Source organism: Neomonachus schauinslandi, chromosome 12, assembly GCF_002201575.2.
Source record: "Neomonachus schauinslandi chromosome 12, ASM220157v2, whole genome shotgun sequence".
Lineage (NCBI taxonomy): Eukaryota > Metazoa > Chordata > Mammalia > Carnivora > Phocidae > Neomonachus > Neomonachus schauinslandi.
This window is the reverse complement of record NC_058414.1, coordinates 46,936,816-46,964,252: the sequence shown is the minus strand read 5'-3', so window position 1 is coordinate 46,964,252 and position 27,437 is coordinate 46,936,816. Positions and strand designations below refer to the sequence as shown.

At 37.5% G+C, this 27,437-nt stretch overlaps 1 protein-coding gene across 6 annotated transcripts in view; it reads left to right on the top strand.

Annotated features, from left to right (window-relative positions):
- Positions 1-12,509: 12,509 nt before the first annotated feature.
- The window catches only part of DGKB (diacylglycerol kinase beta), a 666,176-nt gene continuing 651,248 nt past the window's right edge, over positions 12,510-27,437 (top strand). For 5 of the 6 annotated variants that reach the window (XM_021689590.1, XM_021689588.1, XM_021689587.1 and 2 more), the window contains exon 1: positions 12,703-12,772. In XM_021689590.1, coding sequence (XP_021545265.1) covers positions 12,703-12,772 — 70 coding nt within the window. Of the gene's footprint in view, positions 12,773-27,437 lie in introns of all 6 variants that reach the window. The other variant, XM_021689586.1, reaches the window with a different exon arrangement.

Here is a 27,437-nt window from a genome sequence, read left to right as displayed (position 1 = left end):
AAAAAATAAAATGATAATTCAACTTTGAAATCATGACTGCAAAATACAGACAATACAAAGCTTGATATATTTCCCTGTTTTGCATCACCAAAGATTTCCCTTGAATTTTTTCTTTTAGATTTTTATGTGTCAGCAGAGTCCAAAAATAACACAATTATGAATCTTATATTAAACCACCCACATAGTCTTCTGAAAGGTTTGTAGACTTCCAGTCTATTTCCCCTATATGCATACTGTATGTATGTTCACATTCTATACTACAAATAATATCTTAAATCCTTACTTACAAAAGCAAGGAGAGAATCATTTTTATTGAGAAGCTTTTATTTCTTATGTATTATGCACATGTTATTTCATTAACTGCTAATACCTCTGGGAAGTGGGTGGTATTACCGACTTTTCATGAGAAAAGAACTGAAACTCAGGTTAAATGATTCACTCTACATAGGGAAGACAGGCAGCTCAGAATTTGAATGAGAATACAGATCTATCTGATTCAAAAGTGGTAGGTTAAGAATATGACTAATTGCCCTTTAGATGCTTTAGCCTATAAATTAATAATTTAGAAACAGGCTGTTTTAGTTCAAATTTATGAATAGCAATATCCCATTGGCTTTTAACTCTGTCTGCTGTTCTTACTACATGCTTTCAGTGAGCTTGCTTTACTGACATTTGTATTTATTTATTCTTATTTTTTGGTAAGATTTTATTTTTAAGTAATCTTTATACTTAATGTGGGGCTCAAACTTACAACCCTGAGATTAAGAGTCGCATGCTCTACCGACTGAGCCAGCCAGGTGCCCTACATTTGTATTTATTTTTTTCTTACCTTCCCACTCTTATTTCTCCCTTCCCCCATCATTGCCTAACTAAACCATCTGCTAATTACTAAGGTTTATATATCATTGAGAAAAGAGAGGTTATCAGCCAGAAATCTTCCATTTTCTAAGCACCAAATCTACAAAACTACTTGCATCTGTTCTCATTGTTAAGATTAATTTTGGTCCTCACATATTTTCTGGAACATATCTCTCTTGCTAACAAGGGCTTTTAAAGGCCTTTTAATGACTTTGAAATACTGATCACTTCCTTTCTCCTAAACTTGAACCATTCTCACTATAAACCTTTCTCTTCAATTTTAAAATTTGTTCCAGTGATTCCTACAAACAAACAAACAAACAAAAAAAGCAAGCAAATTCCTTGATTCCACATTCTTCTTGGATAGCTACTTTTAGCTTTCCACTCCTCCTCACAATCACACTTCTCTGAGAGTTGATGGTATTCACAGCCCTCCCAAATTCAGTTCTACTCTGCAACCCGTTCCAACTTGACTTGCCTAGCCTCAGGGAAATTGTTTTGCTAAGGTCCCCAGTGACCATCATGTTGTCATGGAATGTTTCAATCCTCATCTCATTTAACTGCCCAGCAACTTTTGATAAGTGCCCTCTACCCTTTCCCTGAAGGATTCTTTTCTTCTTCTTTTGTTGTCTTTCTGACATCATATTCTCTTTTGGGGGGGTCTTTTTCTACTTCTAATCTCTAAATATGGGAACTCTTTGGAGCTTTGTCCTGGGCCCTCTTTCTCACACCATACTCTTTCCCCACATGTGCTTAATATTTCATATTTGCCCCTTCAGATTCCCCTTTTACCCTCTTCCGTTTTCTTCGGTGCCTCCTAAGGCTGTTTCATACAGATGAAATCAGTGGTTGTCTTTGTCCTCTGACTTATGACTGGGTTTGGTTAATGTGAGGAACTAGAAAAGATTGGAGAGTTGGAAGAGTACAGGGTTAGGGAAGTCATTTTCCCCCCACCTCCTCCCCAGTGAAGTCCTTTGAAAATGGGTGAATCCTGCTACCGAAGACCATGGCTCCTATCAGGTGACCCTGTATATATAGCTACTCTGAGGTTTCTTAGCTGCAATATCCCCAGTGCTTTCAGGCTTAGGATCAATAAGTTCCCAACTTTTGCTAGACCAGTATACTGGACCAGCCTTTAATAACTCCCTGATCCCTGTCCACGCTTTCTCAATAATCCTTTTATTAAACTCCTACTTACCCATTTTAAATGTACTATCTGTTTCCTCCTAGGAATCCTGACACATGGGATCCTTCATAAGGAAACAAACACTAAAATGGAGTTAGAGATACAGAGGCTTACAAGGAAATTTCTCCTGTGAAAGATAAAGGGAGAAAAAGCAGGATTGGGCAGAGATAGCCTTAAAACAATGATGCAAATTTGACACCTGAGAAAAGCAAGGAGGTGTGGGGGATGCAGAGTTCATCATGAAGAGCTTTACATCACAATGCAGGTCTAACAAAATCTCAGCCAGTCCATTGGGTTGTTCTGAAGCAGATATGGAGCATTACAGGAGTCCTCCATTGGACAAAATCGGCATGGTCCTAGTACATCCATCATCTTTAGTCTTTGACCTCTGCCTGTGAAGACTGTGACTGTGGTTCAAAAGCTGACTGTATTCTGAAAGCTCTGAGAGTAGAGGCTGTCAGCTACTATATACAGTCTTTGCAGCTGAAAACACGTTCTTTCTAAAATCAGAGCTTACAGGCATAGCTTTACGGCTGCTACATCAGGCAAACATACGAATGCCCGTATCTTCAAAAATACTATCTATTCCAGACAACTCTCAACATCTGACCTCTCTCTCTCTTTTATTAGCCCTAGGCTTATCTCACTATCTACTAGTTCTGTCCATTTAGATAACCCTTCTGCAAATTTAACACATCCCCAAACAGAATACTAATTTGCCTCTTCTCCTCACACCTGATACTATTCCAGTATATAGTAATTCTTTATGCTACACCTTTTCTGTATGCTGTGCTCAAGTCAAAACTATAGGAGTCATTCTTGATCCCCTCATCCTACACACAATATATCCCATTCATTGTGAAATCCTGCTTCTAAAATATATCTTGAGTTTGGCCTTTTACTTCATCTTTACTGCCATTTCCATAGTGGAAGCCACTGCCAGCTCAATGTAGTACTGCAAGAGCCTCCTAATTGGTCTTTCCATTTCCATTCTTGTCACCTTCCCATCCATTGATTAGAATGGACTTCTTAAAATGTAAGTGGATCATGTTTATCTCCTGCTCAGAATATGTCAATGGCTTCATAATCCAGTTATGATCAATCTTCAATTATGGCCTCTAAGAATCTGCATGATGTAGTTCTTATCTGTTTTTTCCAGTCTAAGCTTGTGCCCTGTTCCGTCTTGCTTACCAGGCCCCAATCACATTTGCTTTCTTAGAAGATCTATTTTTTTTTTTTTAATTCTCACTTCTAGGTTTCTGCTCATGTTTTTCCTCTCACTCAAGTTTTTAACTGTTACTCAACTTTAATCATTCAATTTAAATAAAACTTTGTCTATGAGTTGCTCTTTGAATCTCTAAATTAGGACACTGTTGTACTCCCTCACAGAATTCCGTTGCCTTTGATTTATTTGTGTACTTGGTTTGTTTAATGTAGATCTTTCCCCCAAACAAGATCCAATAACTCAGATATTATATCTGTTTTGCTTGTAACTATATCCCCAGCACCTGGCATAGTGCTTAACATGTTCCTTTCATGAATAAATGAACAAATAATTATAAATTACAAGATAGCATTAATATTCCATTTAGTTTCATCCTACTTTTCTTTCAGAAATTCTGATTGATATTTTGGCTCCCATCCTTTTTCCTATGATTTCTCCATTGGTTACCTCATAATTTAGGGTTTATGACCCTTCAGACCCAGTAAATATTTTCACTCATCATAATACCTTAAATTTGTATACATATAGTTTTCAGTGTGCCTTCATGTATATTAACTTTGTTCAATGACTGGAGTCATGATGTATTGACTTTTAATAATTATTTAAAAATCTATGCTTAATGTGATTAACAAATAATGAATCCAGTCCATCAGACTCATTCATCTAGATACTGCCTGTAACTTCTTCATAGGAGGTTGATTTCCTTCCCTAATTGTGGAGAATGTGTTTTAGTTCAGGTACAATAGGCCAAAGAGCCTTCTCCAATTCCTCCAACATAGTTATTTCCTGCCAACAACTAAGCAAAATGGCACATCCATTGACTAGATGAGAATGCCAGCATTAGATTGCTTTCCAACAGCCAGCAAAGTAGATCCTCCCTGGCTTTCATTTTATGCCCCTGAAGAAACCCCTTGCTTGGGAACAGGAAATCTTTGAATGTATCATAGGGAATCTCTATTGTCATTCTCTTTCCACGCGTTTATAAAGAGGCAGAGATGATAAGAAAGTGTTGCTATCATTCCCATCTCCTTTTGAGGCATGAAGACTAGCTGTGTCTCTTTATTTAATATTATACATGCAACTTTTCTCTTTACACAGAGTTGTGATATGTTCAACTAGTTTAAAATATTTGAATTGGAAAACTCCATTTGCACCCCACCCTTATTTGTTCTTACTTGACTGTGTGTCACATCACATCATGAGAGTTGGCACTACCAGGATTATAAAACCAAAGGCTTCCACTAGAAGGATTAGAAGGAAGTTTTATTCAGAGTGTATTAGTGTTGGAATAAACCAAATCCAAGAACCAAAGATAATTTACTTTGAGTCCTTCAGGGCTTCCATTACCCTTTAAGTACCTCTAATAAAAATGCAGATTGTATTAGATTAATTCAGAGAAGCTCTTCTTGATATAAAAAGCTATGGCTTGTGTTGACAAGCTCATACTAAATAGAAGAAAGCTATGTAATGTTTTTGTCAGATATAGACAAATAATTTTAAGATAGTTCTGATGCTCATGTGTTATTATAATTGGTTAACATATTAATGAAAGCATCGCTTGGAAGTGTTTCTCATTTATATGGAGTTAGTTGGGTTGCCTGGGTTGTTCAGTCGGTTAAGTGTCTGCCTTTGGCCCAGGTCATGATCCCAGAGTCCTAGGATCAAGTCCCACGTCAGGCTCCTTGCTCAGCAAGGAACCTGCTTCTCCCTCTGCCTGCTGCTCCCTCTGCTTGTGCTTTCTCTCTCTGGCAAATAAATAAATAAAATCATTAAAAAAATATGGAGTTAGTTACATTTAACAAAAAAAATTAAAAAACTATGTAAAATCTTTTTTAAAGATTTATTTGAGAGAGAGGAAAAGACAGAAGGAGCAGGGACAGGGGCAGAGAGAGAGAGAGAAAATCACAGGCAGACTCCCTGCTGAGTGCAGAGCTCGACAAAGGGCTCAATCTCACAACCCTGATTATCATGACCTGAGCTGAAACCAAGAGTCGGATGCCCCTTAAGTCTTTTTTTTTTTTTTAACTGCAGAAGTTTTGTACCTCTAACTACAACTTCTTTTGTTTATGTCTGTTGAGTTGAACAAAATCGGTGGCCCCTAGGAAGAATGAAACGTGTAATGACTGCTGTTCCTAACTCCTTTCTGCACCATTTTCTCTTTCTCAGGTTGAGGGCCTCTTTCCACCTCTACTACCCAGGTTTCCTTTCTTTTCTTTTCTTTCTTTCTTTTTTTTTTTTAAGATTTTATTTATTTGAGAGAGAGAGAGCAAGAGATAGCAAGGGAGAGGGGCAGAAAGAGAGGGAGAAGTAGGCTCCCTGCTGAGCAGAAAGCTCCACCTGGGGCTTGATCCCAGGACCCCAAGATTATGACCTTAGTGGAAGGCAGATGCTTAAATGACTGAGCCACCTAGGTGCCTCTACCCAGGTTTTTCTTTACAAAAAAAAAAAAGCATATAAGTGAATTCATACTAGAATTATTTATTTACCAGCTACTATATACCAAGCATTCTTTTAAACTCTAGGAAAATAGCAGTGAACAAACAGACAATAATCCCTGCCCTCATGGGACTTAGTCTTAGAGCACAAGAGAGGATATGGTGACATAAAATCTAATACACATGTTGGGGAGAAAGAATGTCCTGTCCCCTCCAAGGTCCTTTTAGCTGGACTAAGAATCCAATTGACATGAGACAGATTAACAGGAGAAAATCAAATTTAACAGCATATGTACAGAGAACCTACACAGATAGTGAAATTCCAAAGACAGGCAAAATGAGGTGTATATATCAAACTGAACTAAGGAGAAGGGCGTAGGGCTTTGGGATTTAAGTGGAAAGGGATGCAATTCACAGGGTGATAAGAATAAGAGCAGATGTTGGGTAATTAGATGTTTGCCCAGCCATAAAGATGGGTCACTCAGACAAACTTTATCTCTGCTAATAACCCTTATTCTGGGAAAGAACCCCAGTCCAGATTCTTCTATGTAGTTATCTGAGGAACAAAAATTTCTCTTGATCCTGTAGAGCCTCAGTTGACTTCATCTCAGAATAATCTTTATGCCAAAGTGGCCCATCTTGAGATGGCCTGCCCTAGGCCCCTACACATACAACTGGATGAAAATCAAGGGAAAATGCAATAAGTATTTTTACTTGCTTTGTCCTTTTTGTGGAATCCTATCAGGGCTCAAAACCATTCATGCTACCCCTAATTTGTAGCATGAGGAAACAAGTATTAAATAATATAAGTTAAATATTTGGTAAGATATTATATTCAAACAAATAAAAGCATGATGGAGGGATGGTGTGTATGAATGTGCAATTTTAAATTGAATGACCAGGTGCCACTTTACTGTGAAGATAGGATTCATGTAGAGATCTGAAAGATGTCAATTAACCCATCATTTTAAATTTGAATTTTAAATTTGAGTTACTTAAGTAATCCAGGAATTTTAATAAATTTCAGAGCAAGTAGCAAGGTAGAAAGCTATATTTAACTAATTTATTATTATTCTCATATATTAATTAACTTTTTATTGATAATTTTTAAGACAGGACTCTGGAATCGCCTTAGTTCATGACTATCCATGGACTCAAGAAATAAGGCACATTAAGGAAAGGAGGGAGCTCAGGGGGCCAGTTAAGAAGCTACTGCAATAATACAAGTGAGAGAAAGAAACAAAATGAAGACATTGGCATTTTTCCATATTGATATTTTTCCAAAATGATCAGGTTTCTGGTCTTTTTTGTTGTTCATCCATTGTTTATGACTGCCTTCAGAATAATTCCCCAAACTTTATTTAGCATTGCAATCCCTTCCAAAAATGGCCTTTTGCTGGTTCCAATAAAACTTTATTCACAAAAATAGGTGGTGGGTCAAATTTTTCTGCAGTTACCTGTTTGCCTACCTGGTCTACTTTATGGGATTCTGGTATTCTTAGCACATGCCTTCCATTCTAAAAGTTATTTCAAAAGTATAAAAAACTGCTGCATTTGTAGCCAAAATGTTAACATTCCAGGTAGGAAGTTTCAGGAAGATAAAAAAAAAAAGGTTAAAAGAGCACTTGCCAAATAGAACCTTTCTATATACCTTACCCAACATCTATTAACATCTCATTGATCACTCCATTATGCAAATGACCTGAGGACTGTAGTTCTTTTTTTTTAAGATTTTTTATTTATTTGACAGGGTGAGAGAAAGAGAGAGCCCGCATGAGTGCGCGTGCATAAACAGGGGGAGCAGGAGATGGAGAAGCAAGCTCCCTGCTGAGCAGGGAGCCCTATGTGGGGCTCAATCCCAAGACCCTGGGATCATGACCTGAGCTGAAGGCCGAACTTAACCGACTGAGCCACCCAGGTGCCCAGGAATGTAGTTCTTTAGATGGATATATTTTCATTCAATAAGATTAGAGTTCTGTTACCAAGGAAGCAAGGGAGAGTGGGTATTGTTTAGGTTTCTAGCAGTGTCTGGTGTGTTTTACCAGATTCTAATCATCCGGTGTCAGTTCCTTTATTTTTTGAAATCAGAGACTATTGGCTCCTCACAAAGTTATTTTGTGAAGATTGAATAATCTAACACGCAAATACTGTGATGAGAGTGCCATGCATACTGTAAGCTCTCAGTAAAGCTGACACGTTGTTTTAATTAGCATTATTTTCTTTTTTTGGTATCTTTTGATCTTTGTTGTATTTCTAGTGTCTGGAATGCTTTCTAGCACACAGAGGGGATAAATAAACATATTCGGAATGAATAAAGGAACTTTCATTATGATCAGTTAAGATTTGGGGGTTGTAGGCAACAGAAATTGATTCTGGGCCACTTAACTCTTAATTGAAAGAATGTTATTTGCTTCTAGAAGTGACAAGATAGCTGGATAGTCAGGCTCAGACATCGACAGGCATCCAATTATTGCTGTAATCATTTAGGTACAGCTATTTTCATCCCGTCCTTGAATAACTCCATCCAACATTTAAAGCCCCATGAGACACTCTCATGTGCCAAATGGTACTGAATCATCTGTCTCTCTTTGGATAGGAAAGAATAGGACACCTTGTTTTATAGTCTCATCAAAACTGCATGTAGCTGGGGGAAGCAAAGAATTAGGATGAAATCAATGAGAAGGATGAAATCAGCTGGAAGACACTGGGTGGAAAACAGAAATGTCCATCACATGTTCCCATTCCTTTTGGTTTATATTATTTCCACAAAGTCATGGTTGTGATTTAAGGGCATTCCCTGGGAGGAAAAAGAGACCTAGCAATTTGGCCTCTGTTAACACATCAGTATCTTCACTTTTTCCAATTAAATAGCAAACTGTCATTTTGTAAAACTGAGTGCAGGGACTCTGAACAGATGAGACTGACAAGAATCTTTTTTAAAGACAAAGATGACAGGATGTGACAGTGAGGTCCTGGGGTTGATATTGAAGACCAAAAAAACAGATGCTGAAGAAAGGTTATGCACTAATGCCAAATATAGGTACTTGGCTTGAGATAATGACATCTGCATAAATAAGCTTTCCAGTCATACAATTTCATAAACTTAAGTCATTGTTGCTAAATATTTCATTTTCTATAACGATCACAATGCCAGTCTGGTTTTGAGCAATTGATTACTGTCTCTAATAAAAAGTTGAGACCAGATGGTTTTTCATTTTGTTTGCCTTTATAGATGTAGCAGTGAATGTAGGTCCATGACAACCCAGGGATTTATTTTTAAGCATGATTCATAGTAGTTTTTCTACTATCATTATGCAAGTCTGTCAGACATTTGGAATTGCTTTAGTTTGGTAAATTTTATTGGGATTTTTACAAATTGTAAAATTAAAATTATTCTCTTCATTTTATTGCTAGAAAAAAATTCCTCAATTTATATGACTCCCAGAATTCATTTGCCTGATTTCAAATATATGTGCTACTACTGAAGGCCATTCCAAACCATTGTTGGAAATCTGGTATGCTAGCCGATTGTATGTGCAGGGAGCTATAGAGCTTACTTAGCTTCCTTTAATGATTTGGTCTAGATTTTTACATAGTAATTGTTTAGGTATTACAAGATTAATAAGTTCAGATTGATAAAAACGACACCCTTGTTTGCTCTGGAAATGTGGAATTTATAAAATAGAACAGCAAAGAAAAATCTACTTTTATGAAATAGACTTTATAAAATTTTCTTTTTTTTGTATTTTATTTTTTTTTTAAAGATTTTATTTATTTATTCATGAGAGACAGAGAGAGAGACAGAGGCAGAGGGAGAAGCAGGCTCCCCGCGGAGCAGGGAGCCCGATGCGGGACTCGATCCCAGGACCCTGGGATCATGACCTGAGCCGAAAGCAGACGCTTAACCGACTGAGCCACCCAGGCGTCCCCTTTCTTTTTGTATTTTAGTCATTTATTTCTGTGATCTGGCATTAGGAAATATATATAAAAATGCCATTAAAGAGTGCATGAACAATTAAAAATTGAGTATTACACAAACTAAAATAACTTTGGAATACATTATTAAGAAATTAAAAATTCTTTTTATCTTTTATTTAAATTCAATTAACTAACGTATATGTATTATTAGTTTCTGAAGTAGAGTTCAGTGATTCATCAGTCTTGTATAACACCCAGTGCTCATTACATCACATGCCCTCCTTAATGTCCATGACCCAGTTAGCCCATCTCCCCACCCACCCCCCCACTCCAGCAACCCTCAGTTTGTTTCCTATGATTAAGAGTCTCTTACGGTTTATTGCCCTCTCTGATTTTGTCTTCTTTTATTTTTCCTCCCTTCCCCTATGATCCTCTGTTTTGTTTCTTAAATTTCACATATAAGTGAGATCATATGGTAATTGTCTTTCTCTGATTGACTTATTTCACTTAGCATAATACCCTCTAGTTCCATCCACGTCATTGCAAATGGCAAGATTTCATTTTTTTTGATGGCTGAGTATATTCCATTATATATATATATATATATATATATATATATATATATGCCACCTCTTCTTTATCCATTCATCTGTTGATAGACATCTGGGCTCTTTCCATAGTTTGACAATTATGGACATTGCTACTATAAATTGGGGTGCAGGTGCCCCTTCAGATCACTACATTTGTATCTTTGGGGTCAATACTTACTAGTGCAATTGCTGGGTCATATGGTAGTACTATTTTCAACTTTTTGGGGAACCTCTATACTATTGTCCAGAGTGGCTGCACCAGCTTGCATTCCCACCAACAGTGTAGGAGGGTTCCCCTTTCTCCACATCTTCGCCAACATCTGTCATTTCCTGACTTGTTCATTTTAGCCATTCTGACTGATGTGAGGTGGTATCTGATTGTGGTTTTGATTTGGATTTCCCTGATGCCGAGTGATGTTAAGCATTTTTTTTATATGTCTGTTGGGTATTTGTATGTCTTCTCTGGAGAAATGTCTTTCGTTTTCTGCCCATTTCTTGATTGGATTATTTGTTTTTTGGGTGTTGAGTTTGATAAGATCTTTATAGATTTTGGATACTAGCCCTTTATCTGATATGTCATTTGCAAATATCTTCTCCCATTCTGTTGGTTGTCTTTTGGTTTTGTCGACTGTTTCCTTTGCTGTGCAAAAGCTTTTTATCCTGATGGAAGTTCCAATAGTTCATTTTGCCCTTGCTTCCCTTGCCTTTGGTGATGTGTCTAAGAAGAAGTTGCTCTGGCTGAGGTCAAAGAGGTAGCTACCTGTGTTCTCTAAGATTTTGATGGATTCTTGTCTCACATTTAGGTCTTTCATCTGTTTGGGGTCTATTTTTGTGTATGGTGTAAGGAAATGGTCCAGTTTCATTCTTCTGCATGTGGCTGTCCAATTTTCCCAACACCATTTATTGAAGAGACTGTCTTTTTTCCATTGGATATTCTTTCCTGCTTTGTCAAAGATTAGTTGACCATAGAGTTGAAGGTCCATTTCTGGGCTCTCTATTCTTTTCCACTGATCTATGTGTCTGTTTTTGTGCCAGTACCACACATCTTGATGATTATAGCTTTGTAATATAGCTTGAGGTATGTAATTATGATACCACCAACTTTGGTTTTCAGTTTCAGTGTTCTTTTGGCTATCTGGGGTCTCTTCTTGTTCCACACAATTTTAGAATTATTTGTTCCAGCTCCGGGGAAAACGTTGATGGTATTTTGATAGGGATTGCCTTGAATGTATAGATTACTCTAGGTAGCACAGACATTTTAACAATATTTGTTCTGAAATGGAAGGAAAACTTCCAAACTCTTTCCATAAGGCCAGCATTACCTTGATCCCAAAATCAGACAGAGACCCCACCAAAAAGAATTACAGACCCATATCCCTGATGAACATGGATGCAAAAATTTTCACCAAGATACTAGCCAATAGGATCCAACAGTACATTAACAGGATTATTCAGCATGACCAAGTGGGATTTATTCCTGGCTGCAAGGGTGGTTCAACATCCGCAAATCAATCAATGTGATAGAACACATTAATAAAAGGAGGGAGAAGAACCATATGATCCTCTCAATAGGTTCAGAAAAAGCATTTGACAAAGTATAGTATCCTTTCTTGATTAAAACTCTTCATAATGTAGGGATAGAGGGAACATACCTCAATATTATAAAAACCATATATGAAAAGCCCACAGCAAATATCATTCTCAATGGGGAAAAACTGAGAGCTTTTCCCCTAAGGTCAGGAACATGACAGGGATGTCCACTATCACCACTGCTGTTCAACATAGTACTAGAAGTCCTAGCCCCAGCAATCAGACAACAGAAAGAAATAAAAGGCATCTGAATTGGCAAAGAAGATGTCAAACTCTCACTCTTCGCAGATGACATGATACTCTATGTGGAAAACCCAAAAGACTCCACACGATAGTTGCTAGAACTCATACAGGAATTCAGCAAAGTGGCAGGATATAAAATCAATGCACAGAAATTAGCTGCATTTCTATACACTAACAATGAGAGAGAAGAAAGACATTAAGGCATCAATCCCATATATAATTGCAGCAAAAATCATAAGATACCTAGGAATAAACCTAACCAAAGAGGCAAAGGATCTGTACTCAGAAAGTTATAGAACACTCATAAATGCAATTGAGGAAGACACAAATGGAAAAATGTTCCATGCTCATGGATTGGAAGAACTAATATTGTTAGAAATTAAAAATTCTTAACATTGTGTAACTTGTCAACTTTTTCTTTGTGCAATAATGCTGATCTTTTTATTTTTATGTTTCTTTTTCTGCAGGTCTCTAATAGATTATTGAAACTACAATCTCGCAACTACAGTGGTTTCATGTTGACAGATTTCATATTTTGAAAGCTTGAGATATTTTATAATGAAACATGCCATGTGGAAACTTTGAAGCATAGAATTCTGCCAAACACCTGAATAAAGAATTCCTCACCTGGTATGTAAGAGACTTCTCACTAACACCATGACAAACCAGGAGAAGTGGGCCCACCTTAGTCCCTCAGAATTTTCCCAACTTCAGAAATATGCTGAGTGTAAGTATTCATATTGATAATATGACTTGATTTGGCATTTGTGTTAAACAAGATACTGATTATTTATAAGAACAGATTATACATCCTATTCAGCATCAAAATAGATGTAGGTATGTCTTTTGTGTTTGCAAGTAAGTCTGCTTGAGACTACCTTTTGGCATGAGAAAAAGGAAAAGGTAAAAGCTAAACTTAAATCAAGTATAAAATCTAGAAAAAAAAAGAAACTAGGGTGTTAGATGCAAAACTAACTGAAACATTCCAGGTGTAACAGAAGTAAAGCAAAAGATAAGACAATTTGGGTGAAAGGAAATTGGTGATACTGCAACTGAGAAGGACAAACAGAAGTAAGGGGGAAAAGTGAGGGTTTGTTAGTTTCTTATATTTTCTGTTTGTTAGCGTAACATAGAAAAAGGACTGGGAGTTGGGAGTCATAGATACACTGTGGAGTTGGAATTAGAGGTTGTTAGAGAGAAGGTATCAGGACCTTAAGCCAACTTTTTCAAATGTGTATATTTATACAAAAGATAAGCCATGGCAATTTCAATTTATAGTAGGCTATTTTTAAATATTAAGTTTCTTTACACATAAACAGTAAGATTTTATCTATAAAGAATTTTATTTTATTTTATTTTTTTAAAGATTTTTATTTATTTATTTGACAGAGAGAGACACAGCGAGAGAGGGAACACAAGCAGGGGGAGTGGGAGAGGGAGAAGCAGGCTTCCTGCCAAGCAGGGAGCCCGATGTGGGGCTCAATCCCAGGACCCTGGGATCATGACCTGAGCCGAGGGCAGACGCTTAATGACTGAGCCACCCAGGCACCCCAAGAATTTTATTTTTAACATGGATTTTCCGGAATATATCTGTTTCATGAAATGAGTTTCAACTATAAATATGTATAACACCTGCGTCAAGGTGTTAAAGAGAAAAGGGAGTACCTAAAAAGTCGGAGGCACCAAAAAGTTGGGAAGATGATGAGTAGAGAAAAAAATAACATGTAGAGAATGTAGAAGATTGAAGAGAGTGGGGGAATAACATGGTGCCTGGAAGAAGAGAATGAAAGAAGCTTTAGAAAGAGGAGAACAACTGATAGCATGCAAGAATGGAAGATGGAAAATTGAAGCAGCTGGGATGCTTATGCAGAGAGAAGGTGTGGCATACAGAAGTAAAGGAATGGATGGAGTAAGACTGTGAAGGAGAGGCAGAGAGAAGAAGAATTTGAAATAATAAGTAATAGATATGTTGATGATAGTGAATAATAACATATATTTGTGGGGTACAGCTAAGTCAGGAACATTAATAAACAAGTGTTTATGCATATTATCTGAAAAGGCCAACTTCACAGGTTTTCTAGAGTCTTCCTCACTTGTGGGCTGAAGTGTTCTGGGTGAGGTTGTGAGGGTGCTGCTGGGTATTTGCAATAAAGATGCAAAGCCATAAGAACATGTGAATGTTCTTAGTCAATAATAAAAATTACAACAGCTATCACTGGCGGGGGGCAGAAATTTCTGCCATAAAAATGTGTTTCTCATATTCAAAAACTGTTTTGAGCAGCTGAGAGCACAATTCATCCTCTTGTCCCATTTAGTCCAAAATGGCTGAATTCTTATTTGCATTTTTATACTTGATAATTTTGAAATTGACTAAAAATTGATTTACCTATGTTTTCCAATTTCTATATGCTCTCTACTGTTGTGTTATATCCAATAATTAAGTAAATATTTCTGAGTTTTTTTTAGGGAGAATATTCTGCTTGGCACTGAAGGAACCACAGATAAGAACAGATATGTTCAAGGATGTTTAACAAAGGCTGGAAACTAATGGATAAATGTCTCTGTATCTAGGCAGAATATTTTAAGTGCCACAAAGTTTGGGTCCTGTAGGGCCTTAGTATGCAGTTGGAGATGGGGAAAGGGAAATCTTCATGGAAGAAGTAGGGTTTGAAATGAATCTTAAAAAGGAGGTTTAAGGTAAATGGAGAAGAAAATAATATAGATAGAAAGGAAAATTCAGCATATATTTGAAGGAGAGGAGTCATATTAAATTAAATTAAGAGTGTAAGTACAGTTAAGGATGTAAAAATGAGATTGAATTAAAATATACAATGCTAAACTTGAGTAAAGCAGTGAGGAGTAATTGTAGGGTTTTTTTTTTTTAAGATTTTATTTATGTATATGACAGAGAGAGACACAGTGAGAGAGGGAACACAAGCAGGGGGAGTGGGAGAGGGAGAAGCAGGCTTCCTACGGAGAAGGGAGCCTGATGCGGGGCTCAATCCCAGGACCCTGGGATCATGACCTGCGCCAAAGGCAGACGCTTAATGACTGAGCCACCCAAGCGCCCCAACTGTAGGGTTTTAAGGGCAGAACAACAAGAACAAGGAGTTTAACTTGGCAAATACAAGGATGGTATAAGGTAAAGGAAAGAGACTAGCATCATGCCAGTGGGCTACTGGAATAGACTAAATAATGTGGATGATGAAAGAGGACCAGAAAAGTGTAGATTCAGATATTATAGCATTAAAACTAACAGAGAGCTTGGGAAATAATAAAACAGAGAGAGAGAGAGAGAGAGAAATCAAAAATTTAGTTCCAAAGATTTCACTTAAGAATGGGAGAATTTGGTGACATAATCCCCCAAGTAAAGAAAACACGAAGTTTGGTTTAGTTTATGTTGAATTTAGCTGGATAATTAAAATATATGTTATTGTTTATGGGAGCATTAAAATAAAATTGGTAAGTTATTGCCATAATAGCTAAATTATTATTTATAATGACTTTGCTCAGATATTGATTCCATTTGAATTGATAAACAGAATTTAATACTGAAGTATTGAATATGTTATATACTGCTACTTTCATTTTATTGCCTAAAGAATATGGCATTCATTTAATTATCTCATAAAAATGCTTGATTTAGTAATCAATTTGTGGAAATACCTAAAACAAGTGGTAATAAAAATTGTCATAAATGTAAAAGTTGTAACATATTGAGACAAAGATTAATGAGCATTCAATAAATTGGTAGTAAGAAGTGACACATTGAGTATAAGAACATTTTAAAATTGATTTTATGAGGACACAAATTAACTGAATAACTGAGAGTTAAAAAAAAAAAAGTAGTGCAGGTTCCATGATCATTAGACTTGCTACTCTTTTTTAAATAAGCAACACAGTATGAAAAATGCCAGACTTAATCCCGCAAGAAATTTCCTGTGTAATTAGGAGGCAAAGAATATTGTGATTAGAATGTATCCTTGTATAATAAATTACCGTTGTCAAAATATAGCTGGAAACAAACATTATTCTGAAGATTATGAAAGTAGTATATTTTCCATGCAATTTAGTGCATGTGATCAGTTTGTCAGCAGGATTTAAGCATCAGATTTTTACACTGCAGTGCAGCATTGACAAAGTGACATTCCTCCACTGTCTAATAGAAAATGGTATATTGGATTAACTTTCTTGACTTTGTTTTGTAGCTTTCTTTTTAAAAATTTTTTTTTTATTTTTTTTTAAAGATTTTATTTATGTGCGAGAGAGAGAATGAGAGACAGAGAGCATGAGAGGGAGGAGGGTCAGAGGGAGAAGCAGACTCCCCGCCGAGCAGGGAGCCGATGCAGGGCTTGATCCCGGGACTCCGGGATCATGACCTGAGCCGAAGGCAGTCGCCTAACCAACTGAGCCACCCAGGTGCCCTGTTTTGTAGCTTTCAATAAGAAGCTGTTTATATGCATTAAATTAAATTAAAAACAAGTTACTGTTTTAAGGTTAAATTTGCAGCATGCTAAGATTATATGTGCTATATATATCAAATAAGTGTTTCATATGCTTTTGGGAGATGGAGTGGGGCTGTAGAACTGTTGGTCAAGATGAAGGAATTCATGGAACCCCTACCCCAGCAAAACCAAATCGCTCAATGTGGGACCTAGATAACACTGTAAAGATCATTTCCTTGAATTATCCGATTTTGGGTTTTCTCTACTACTACCACAATGCACCCTGTGTCTTATTCTGTTTGGGCTGCTATAACAAAGTACCACAGAGTGGATGACTTCTAAATAACAGATATTTATTTCTCACAGTTCTATAGGCTGAAGTCCAAGATCAGGGTTTCAGCGTGGTCAGGTTCTATAAGGGCCCTTTTCTGGGTTACAAACTGCCACTTCTCCCTGTATCCTCATAGGGTGCAAAGAGTAAGAGGAGCAGTAAGTTCCCAGGGACTATTATAAGGACACTAATCCCGTTGGGGCCCCACTCTCATGACTTCAGCTCGGCCTAATTACCTCCCAAAGACCGCTCCTAGTGGAGGCTAGTATATCAACATATGCCTTTGGTGGGGACACAGTTTAGTCCATTACACCCTGCAGCTAGGAATAGTCTCGCAACTTCAAGGCTTTTCTTGTGATCATTTGGGGAAAAACAGAGTGATATTGGCACAGGAATCCTGGTTAGGCAGCTAGCACATCAGACAGCTTGTATTCAAATCCTCAGCCTCCATATTTTAGATTTCTCATTTGGGGAAAGTTACTTAACATCTCTGTGTCCCATTTTTCACACTTGTAAAATGCGGAAAAAAATCAATATGTCAAGGGTTGTGAGTATTAAATCGAACGAGGTAATAATATATGTCAAATCATGATAGCAGTGCCTGGCAAGCTGTAAGTGACATAGTGGTTTACAATAATTGTTTTAATAAGAAGGGAGTGAGTGTGTTCTGTGGGCTGTTTGAATGTATTGCTGGTGATCAATAGGAAAGTGCCACGTTTTGGAGCATAGTCAGCGTCTTCCCCCGCTGCTCTAAGACTAGATTCTTCCCACAAGGTAGAAACTTCTGGTGCTATTGGCAGCCTCAGTTCTGTGTTGTCCCCACAAATGCTTAAGGCAGCTAATGTGAAGCCTGCTGTGGTTGCCTACAGCATGCTGAGACCATGCTCCTGTTTAGGGTTTTAGGCTGAGTCACTCCATGGGAAACATTTCCATTGATATGTGGGAGAGAGCCGTATAATTTTCTTTCCCACTCTTTATATAAAGTCATCCAAACTGTTGTTACGAGATAGAGAGCTCTCGCTCCTGCCGTGTAGAGAATTGAGCTTATCACATTATTAGTTTGCCAGGGCTTCCTGCTGTGGTTTCACGGCATAGCAAAGGGTTAAGATACTCCAGGTCTTTTCATGGATGACAATATTGTCTTTGTAAAATCTACATGCTATTTCCAAGTGATTCATTATCTGCCCACATATTGTCACTTAGGATTAACTTTTTATTTGTTATATATAAAGTGTGTTATAGAGCATGCCAATTATTTTTGAAAAATACTGTGTTATCACCATGGGAGCACTTCTAAATTTTCATAAATTTTATGCTGTTTATAGCAGCTGGCATTGTGGAGAGGTGCAAAATAATGATGAACGTGTTCTTTTCAATAAGGACCAGTATGCCTAATGTTTGGCCCTACTGTACAGTTTCTCCTTGGAGAGAGGCACGTGGCCTGGCTTAGTGGAAAGAGCACAAGCTTTGCAGGCAGACTAATATTTGATAGTGTTGAGCCCCAGCCCCAGCACCGTTCTGTACTCTGAGTGGTGTGACCTTTATTTAGAATGTTACATGGACTACTTGGGCCTCAGCTTTGACACCTGGAAAAGTAGAATCCACCTCAACGTATTGTTGTAGGATTTAATGAGACAGTAAACATCATCATAACAAATAATAGATTTTTAGTGCCCTAATCTAAACAATGTACAAATATTAACTCATTTAATACAACACACGTCAGAGGGAGGCAAATGATCTATCTCTTCCAGGCAGATTACCCAGCACATAGCAATGGCGCAATAAATGATGAAGATCAAAACGGTAATAATTCATTTATGTTTCTTATGAAGATCAGTATGTCAATAAATGGGTTATTAATCATGTTTCCAAAATAGGGAAAGCTGGACTCTGGGGTTTAGGTCCTCACACCTCCACCAGCCATAGCCATCTCTCAAAGGTTTTTATATACAGGACAAAGCAGAGAGGCAAAGCTGCTAACTATGGTTTTGGCCTCAAAATGTCTCTCTGGTCTCTTACCGTGGTAGATTGGACTGGATCATGTGCGAACGTCAGCAAAGCTCTACCTAAAACAGAGGCAGATTCCAGTATTCCTCCTGCATTCATTCTGCTGGTGCCTGGAACCTCCCTCACTCTTCCTTTATGAAAAGCATGGGAGGAGAAAGAGATGAGAAGAAAACCGTGAAACAATTGTAATAGAAATATGGTAAAGCCCTTTTCCATTTTAAGTAGCCTTACTCTCATGAGAAACTCTACCCTCTAGCATGATGATCTAATGTGTCTCTTTTTGCTTGATCCATACAAGGTGGGACAAAGAGGGACAAAGAGAATGGAGGGAAAGAGACTTGACCTCTTCCCCTGTGGGCATTCAATTTATTGTTAAGCAAATTTAGGTCACATATTAGCCCTCTTTCTAATTTGTCATGATGCAGTTTGCTTTTGATTTTGGCCTCTGCCCTGTATTAGATTGGCTCTATTTTGGGAGGCCAAACCATTTAATGATAATTACTTTTTTTGCATAAGACAAAAGAATAAATGACACAGGGTCATTTAGCAGAGTGACTGGGAGCGCGTAATTTGGTATTTTATAAAATGAGGCGAGTTCTAGTGCTGTGCTCGGTCTCCTCACCCATGTCCTGGGATTGTGATGATGGTTACATGTGAAAATGCCCGTAAATGCTCAGAACTCAATATGTTATTGTTATGACGATGATCATGATGGTGATAAATGAAGTAGTTTAATATCAGAAGAGAGCTTTTTTTAGGCCTATTCATTTATACTACTTATGTGAAAAGTTTTGACTTTGCCCTGATACTTGGTCTGAAATTGGAATCAGCAACTCTATTTTAGATAATACATGTCTCTCATTTCCGACCCTGTTTCTTCTGATTCACATTGATTAACTCAGCAGTTCCTGGCTTTGACCCAGATTTTATTTCTGGAATGTATGTTGGCTGCATAATCTCTTTTGCCTCATTTCTGGCTCTGTTTCCTATTTGTTGTACTGTTTCAGACTGATTTTTTCCTTGGTAGCTTCTCTGGGTACATATATGTCTTAAATCTTTTTTTTTCTTTAAAGATTTTATTTATTTGAGAGAGAGAGAGAGAATGAAAGATATAGAGAGACAGCATGAGATGGGGGAGGGTCAGAGGGAGAAGCAGACTCCCCGCCGAGGAGGTAGCCCGATGTGGGACTCGATCCTGGAACTCCAGGATCATGACCTGAGCCGAAGGCAGGCGCTTAACCAACTGAGCCAACCAGGCCCCCATCTTAAATCTTTTAATACAGGAAATTTGCAATGGTAAAAGAAAGTAATATCTATGAATGTCTAAAATCCAGTATTTTAGTGTCCTAAAGACAAATCTCCAATAATTTTTTTAAACATCTATTTTTCCAACTTGTCAAACTTGCCAAAAAAAAAAAAAAACAGTAACTCAAAAACAGTTCTTTTAAGGCTTACGTTCAAACAAACTTTAATATTGAAGTTAGGACTTCTATGAAGTATTGGTCGAGGTGGGCCAAATTGTTACGACTGAAAAATTCACAAAATCTCAGTGGCTTAATGAAATAGGAGCTGATTTCTTGATCATATTTTATTTCCAAATCTGAGTCAGCAAATGGTTAATTTCACTTTGTCCTCGATCAAGTCCCAGTTAGATGGAACAGTCGTCAACTTAAAAAATTGGCAGATGCTATGGCAGAGACAAACAGAGAGCTTGAGAATCGGGTGTTGGCTCTTAAGCCTTCTCTCTGGCAATGATATGCTTAGATTTATTTTGCCTAAGCAATCCACATGAATACATCTAATTCCAAGTGAGCAGAGAAATGCCTTATTTTTGTCTGCCCACTGTCAGGGGAGCACTAAAATATTTGGTGAAAACTACTAATGTAGCCAGTATCACACAAATAAAATGGAACCTACCATTGACTTTGGAACCTTAATCATCTCTTTAAGCTTCAGTTTTCCTATAAAATGAGGATGATAATCCCCATCAAAAAATAACAACTATTATTTTATCACTAACATTAATATGATATATTCATAACAAAATTTATCACTAAGAATCATGCATATTGAATTCTGTACTTCATCCTTAACTCAGTTATAAAGGTTGTTATTTGCCGAAAGTTTCCTTCATCATCACCTTCCCCATTATAGCAGAAGTGCTATACACACACAGAGATGCGAGTACACAGACTAGAGGGACTTAATTTTACTCAGTGGTCGTTATTCAGCCAACAGTACTTAGAACCTTTTATTCTTTATTACGTTTGGCTTTGGTTAATACAGAAATAAATATTTTGGTGCTTTCAGTCAAAGAGCCTAGTATATTCAGAGAGACAAATAATGTGGCAGATGATGATAAAGCAATTAAATACATTCTCTGAATGTTATATATACAAGACATTTTATTGAGATATAGTTAACTATAAGATTGTTTTAATTTTAGGTGTACAACATAATGATTTAAGATGTATTGCAAAATGATCACCATGATAAGTTAAGTTAACATCTGTTACCACACAGTTACAATTTTTTTTTTTTTTATGGTGAGAACCTTTAAGATCTACTCTCTTAGCAACTTCCAAATAACACAATATGGTATTTTTTTTTTAAGATTTTATTTATTTATTTGAGAGAGAGAATGAGATAGAGAGCATGAGGGGGGGAGGGTCAGAGAGAGAGGCAGACACCCTGCTGAGCAGGGAGCCCGACGTGGGACTCGATCCTGGGACTCCAGGATCATGACCTGAGCTGAAAGCAGTCGCTTAACCAACTGAGCCACCCGGGCGCCCCCACAATATGGTATTATTAACTGTAGTCACCATACTGTACATTATGTTCCCAGGACTTACTTATAATTGGAAGTTTATACCTTTTGACCTCCTTCACTCATTTCACCAAACCCACATACCCTACCCTTATCCTCGGGCAACCATCGGTCTGTTTTCTAGATCTGCAAGTTCAGGCTTTTTAAGATTCCACATATAAGTGAGATCATACTGCATTTGTCTTTCATGTCTGACATTTTTTCACTTAGCATAATGCCTCAAAGTCCACATATGTTGTCACAAACAGCTGGATGTCCTTTCTCATGGCTGAATAATATCCGTGTGTGTGTGTGTGTGTGTGTGTGTGTGTGTGTAACACATTTTCTTTATTCATTTGTCTGTGGATACTTAGATTGTTTCTGTGTCTTGGCTATTGTAAATAATACTGCAACAAACATGGGGGTGCAAATATCTTTCTGAGTTAGGGTTTTCATTTCCTTTGGCTATAGTCCCAGAAGTGGGATTGCTAGATCATATGGTGGTTCTATATTTAATTTTTTGAGGGACCTCCATGCTCTTTTTCATAGTAGTTGTACCGATTTACATTTCTACCAACACTGTACAAAGTTTCCCTTTTTTCACATCTTCTCCAGCACTTATATATTGTCTTTTTGATAATAGCCATTTTAACAGGTGTGCAATGATATCTCATTGTATTTTGATTGGCATTTCTCTGATGTTTACTGATATTGAGCACCTTCTTATGTACTTATTGGTATGTGACCTGCAAATATGCCTCTTACTCACACAGCCAGGGAATTTTCCTCTTCCATCTCTTCTTTGTGCCCTGGGAGGGGGTAGTAGTTAAGAATGAATTCTATTTGCTATGGACCAGTGGGACCTGCAAACATAAGCCCTGCTTGCCACCAGAGCCAGATGATCAAGGGATGAATCCCCTGGGCAGCAGCTGCAAAAGCCCGGTACCCGATATGTGTACCAGTTCCTTTCCAGTTGATATAGACAACTTGGAATGAGCCAGAGGGGGAGCGCTAGCTTCCCTATGTCTTGGGGTATATTGCATTAGGTCCTTTAGATATGTGTTAAATTAGAAGATTGCCCCTCAGGCCACAGCCTTTTTTTTTTTTTTTTTTGTCTTCCAGTTTTATTGAGAAGTAATTGACATATGTCACTGTTTAAGTTAGAGGCACACATACATTGTGAAATGATTACAATAGGTTCAGCTAACATCCGTCTTCTCTTATAGATAAAATAAAACAGAAAAAAAGAGAAAAAAGTGGTCTTCTTGTGATGAGAACTCTTAGGATTTACTCTTTTAACATTCTTATGTATCATACAGCAATGTTAGCTATGGTCATCATGTTATACATACATCCCTAGCATTTATTTATCTTAAAAGGGGAAGTTTGTACTTTTTGATCACCTTCCTCCAACACCCCTGTCCCATGAGCCTCCACCTTTGGTAACCACAAGCTTATCTCTTTTTCTATGAGGTTTTTTTTTTTTTTTTTTAGATTCCACATGTAGGTGAGGTCATATGGTGTTTGTCTTTATCTGACTTATTTCACTTAGCATAATGCCTTCAAATTCCACCCATGGATTCTTTTTTTTTTAATTTTAATTTTTTTATTGTTATGTTAGTCACCATACATTACATCATTAGTTTTAGATGTAGTGTTCCATGATTCATTGTTTGTGCATAACACCCAGTGCTCCATGCAAAATGTGCCCTCTTTAATACCCATCACCAGTCTAACCCATCCCCCCACCTCCCTCCCCTCTAGAACCCTCGGTTTGTTTTTCAGAGTCCATCGTCTCTCATGGTTCGTGTCCCGCTCCGATTTCCCCCTCTTCATTCTTCCCCTCCTGCTATCTTCTTTTTTTTTTTTTCTTAACGTATGTTGCATTATTTGTTTCAGAGGTACAGATCTGAGATTCAACAGTCTTGCACAATTCACAGCGCTTACCAGAGCACATACCCTCCCCAGTGTCTATCACCCTATCACCCCATTCCTCCCACCCCACCCCCCACTCCAGCAACCCTCAGTTTGTTTCCTGAGATTAAGAATTCCTCATATCAGTGAGGTCATATGATACATGTCTTTCTCTGATCGACTTATTTCGCTCAGCATAACACCCTCCAGTTCCATCCACATCGTTGCAAATGGCAAGATCTCATTCCTTTTGATGGCTGCATAATATTCCATTGTATATATATACACCACATCTTCTTTATCCATTCATCTGTTGATGGACATCTTGGCTATGTCCACAGTTTGGCTATTGTGGACATTGCTGCTATAAACATCGGGGTGCACGTACCCCTTCGGATCCCTACATTTGTATCTTTGGTGTAAATACCCAGTAGTGCAATTGCTGGATCGTAGGGTAGCTCTATTTTCAACTTTTTGAGGCACCTCCATACTGTTTTCCAGAGTGGCTGCACCAGCTTGCATTCCCACCAGTGTGTAGGACGGTTCCCCTTTCTCCGCATCCCCGCCAACATCTGTCGTTTCCTGACTTGTTAATTTTAGCCATTCTGACTGGTGTGAGGTGGTATCTCATTGAGGGTTTGATTTGGATTTCCGTGATGCCGAGCAATGTTGAGCACTTTTTCATGTGTCTGTTGGCCATTTGGATGTCTTCTTTGGAAAAATGTCTGTTCATGTCTTCTGCCCATTTCTTGATTGGATTCTTTGTTCTTTGGGTGTTGAGTTTGATAAGTTCTTTATAGATTTTGGATACTAGCCCTTTATCTGATATGTCATTTGCAAATATCTTCTCCCATTCTGCCGGTTGTCTTTTGGTTTTGTTGACTGTTTCCTTTGCTTTGCAAAAGCTTTTTATCTTGATGAAGTCCCAATAGTTCATTTTTGCCCTTGCTTCCCTTGCCTTTGGAGATGTTCCTAGGAAGAAGTTGCTGCAACTGAGGTCGAAGAGGCTGTTGCCTGTGTTCGCCTTTAGGATTTTGATGGACTCCTGTCTCATATTTAGGTCTTTCAACCATTTTGAGTCTATTTTTGTGTGTGGTGTAAGGAAATGGTCCCGTTTCATTCTTCTGCATGTGGCTGTCCAATTTTCCCAACACCATTTGTTGAAGAGACTGTCTTTTTTCCATTGGACATTCTTTCCTGCTTTGTCGAAGATGAGTTGACCATAGAGTTGAGGGTCCATTTCTGGGCTCTCTATTCTGTTCCATTGATCTATGTGTCTGTTTTTGTGCCAGTACCATACTGTCTTGATGATGACAGCCTTGTAATAGAGCTGGAAGTCCGGAATTGTGATGCCACCAGCTTTGCTTTTCTTTTTCAACATTCCTCTGGCTATTCGGGGTCTTTTCTGGTTCCATACAAATTTTAGGATTATTTGTTCCATTTCTTTGAAAAAAGTGGATGGTATTTTGATGGGGATTGCATTGAATGTCTAGATAGCTCTAGGTAGCATTGACATCTTCACAATATTTGTTCTTCCAATCCATGAGCGTGGAACGTTTTTCCATTTCTTTGTGTCTTCCTCAATTTCTTTCATGAGTATTTTATAGTTTTCTGAGTACAGATTCTTTGCCTCTTTGGTTAGATTTATTCCTAGGTATCTTACGGTTTTGGGTGCAATTGTAAATGGGATCAACTCCTTAATTTCTCCTTCTTCTGTCTTGTTGTTGGTGTATAAGAATGCCACTGATTTCTGTGCATTGATTTTATATCCTGCCACATTACTGAATTCCTGTATGAGATCTAGCAGTTTTGGGATGGAATCTTTTGGGTTTTCCACATAAAGTATCATATCATCTGCAAAGAGTGAGAGTTTGACTTCTTCTTTGCCAATTTGGATGCCTTTGATTTCTTTTTTTTGTCTGATTGCTGTGGCTAGGACTTCCAATACTATGTTGAATAGCAGTGGTGGATAGTGGACATCCCTGCCACGTTCCTGACCTTAGGGGGAAAGCTCTCAGTTTTTCCCCATTGAGAATGATATTCGCTGTAGGTTTTTCATAGATGGCTTTTATGATATTGAGGTATGTACCCTCTATGCCTATACTCTGAAGAGTTTTGATCAAGAAAGGATGCTGTACTTTGTCACATGCTTTTTCTGCATCTATTGAGAGGATCATATGGTTCTTGTTCTTTCTTTTGTTAATGTATTGTATCACGTTGATTGATTTGCAGATGTTGAACCAACTTTGCAGCCCAGGGATACATCCCACTTGGTCATTCCACCCATGGATTCTTCATCACAATGGATTTCTTCATTTTTTAATGACTGAATAATAGCACTATACACAAACATACATACACACACACACACCTTATTTATCCATACATCTATCAAAGGATACTTAGGTTATTTCCATGTCTTGGCTATTGTAAATAATGCTCCTGTAAACATGAGCATGCAGATATGTTTTTGAGTTAGGGTTTTCATTTCCTTTGGCTAAACTCCCAGAAGTGGAATTGCTGGATCATATGTTAGTTCTATTTTTCATTTTTTGAGCATCCTCTATACTGTTTTCCATAGTGGCTGCACCAATTTACATTCCCACCAACAGTGCATGGGGGTTCATTTTTCTTTGCATCCACACCAGCACTTGTTACCTCTTATCTTTTTGATGGTGGCTATTCTAACAGGCATGAGGTAATATCTCACTGTGATTTTAATTTCCATTTTCTCAGTGACTAGTGATGTTGAGCATCTTCTCATGTACCTGTAGGCCATTGATATATCTTTGGAGAAATGCCAATTCATGTCCTTTGCCCATTTTTAAATTGGGTTATTTGTGGTTTTGCTATTGAGTTGTATGAGTTCTTTATAGATTTTGATTATTACACCTTATCAGATATATGGTTTGCAAATATTTTTCCCCATTCCATGGATTTTTTTCATGTCACTGGTGGTTTATTTTTCTTTTTTTTTCCTTTTTAAAATTTTTAAATTAAATTGTAGTTAGTTAACATACAGTGCAATATTTGTTTCAGGAATAGAATTCAGTGATTCATCACTTACATATAACACCCAATATTCATCACAACAAGTGCTCTCCTAATACCCATCACCCATCTAGCCCATCCCCCACCCACCTCTCTCCATCGATGCTAAGTTTGTTCTCTACCTTTAAGAGTCTCTTATGGTTTGTTTCCCTTTCTTTTCCTTTTTTTTTATGGTTTATTTTTATTTGTAGAGCCCTATTACTTTGATATAGACCTATTTGTTTTTTATTTTGTTGCTTGTGCTTTAGGACTCATATCTAAAAAATTATTACAAGACCCATATCAAGGAGCTTTATTTCCCCCTGTTTTCTTCTAGGAGTTTCATGCCTTCAGGTCTTACTTTTAAGTCCTTAATCCATTTTGTATTAATTTTTGTGAGTGGTGTTGTTATGGGTCCAGTTTCATTTTTTACATGTGAATATCCAATTATCCCAGCATTATTTATTAAAAAAATTGTCTTTTCCTCATTGAGTGGTCTTGCCTTCCTTGTCAAATATTAGTTGACTTTATACACTGGGTTTATTTTTGGACTCTTGATACTGTTCCATTGGTCTATTTGTCTGTTTTTATGTCATTACCATACTGTTTTGATGACCATAACTTTATAGTATAGCTCAAAATCAGGAAGTGTGATACCTCCTGTTTTGTCTCGGGATTTCTTTAGCTATTCAGGGTCTTTGTCATTCCTTATACATTTTAGGAGTGTTTTTCTACTTCTATAAAAAATGCCATTGGAATCTTGATAGGCAATTACATTGAATCTATAAATAGATTTTGGTAGTGTTGACATTTTGACAGTAATCTTCCCATCCATACACACTGGATACCTTTTCAT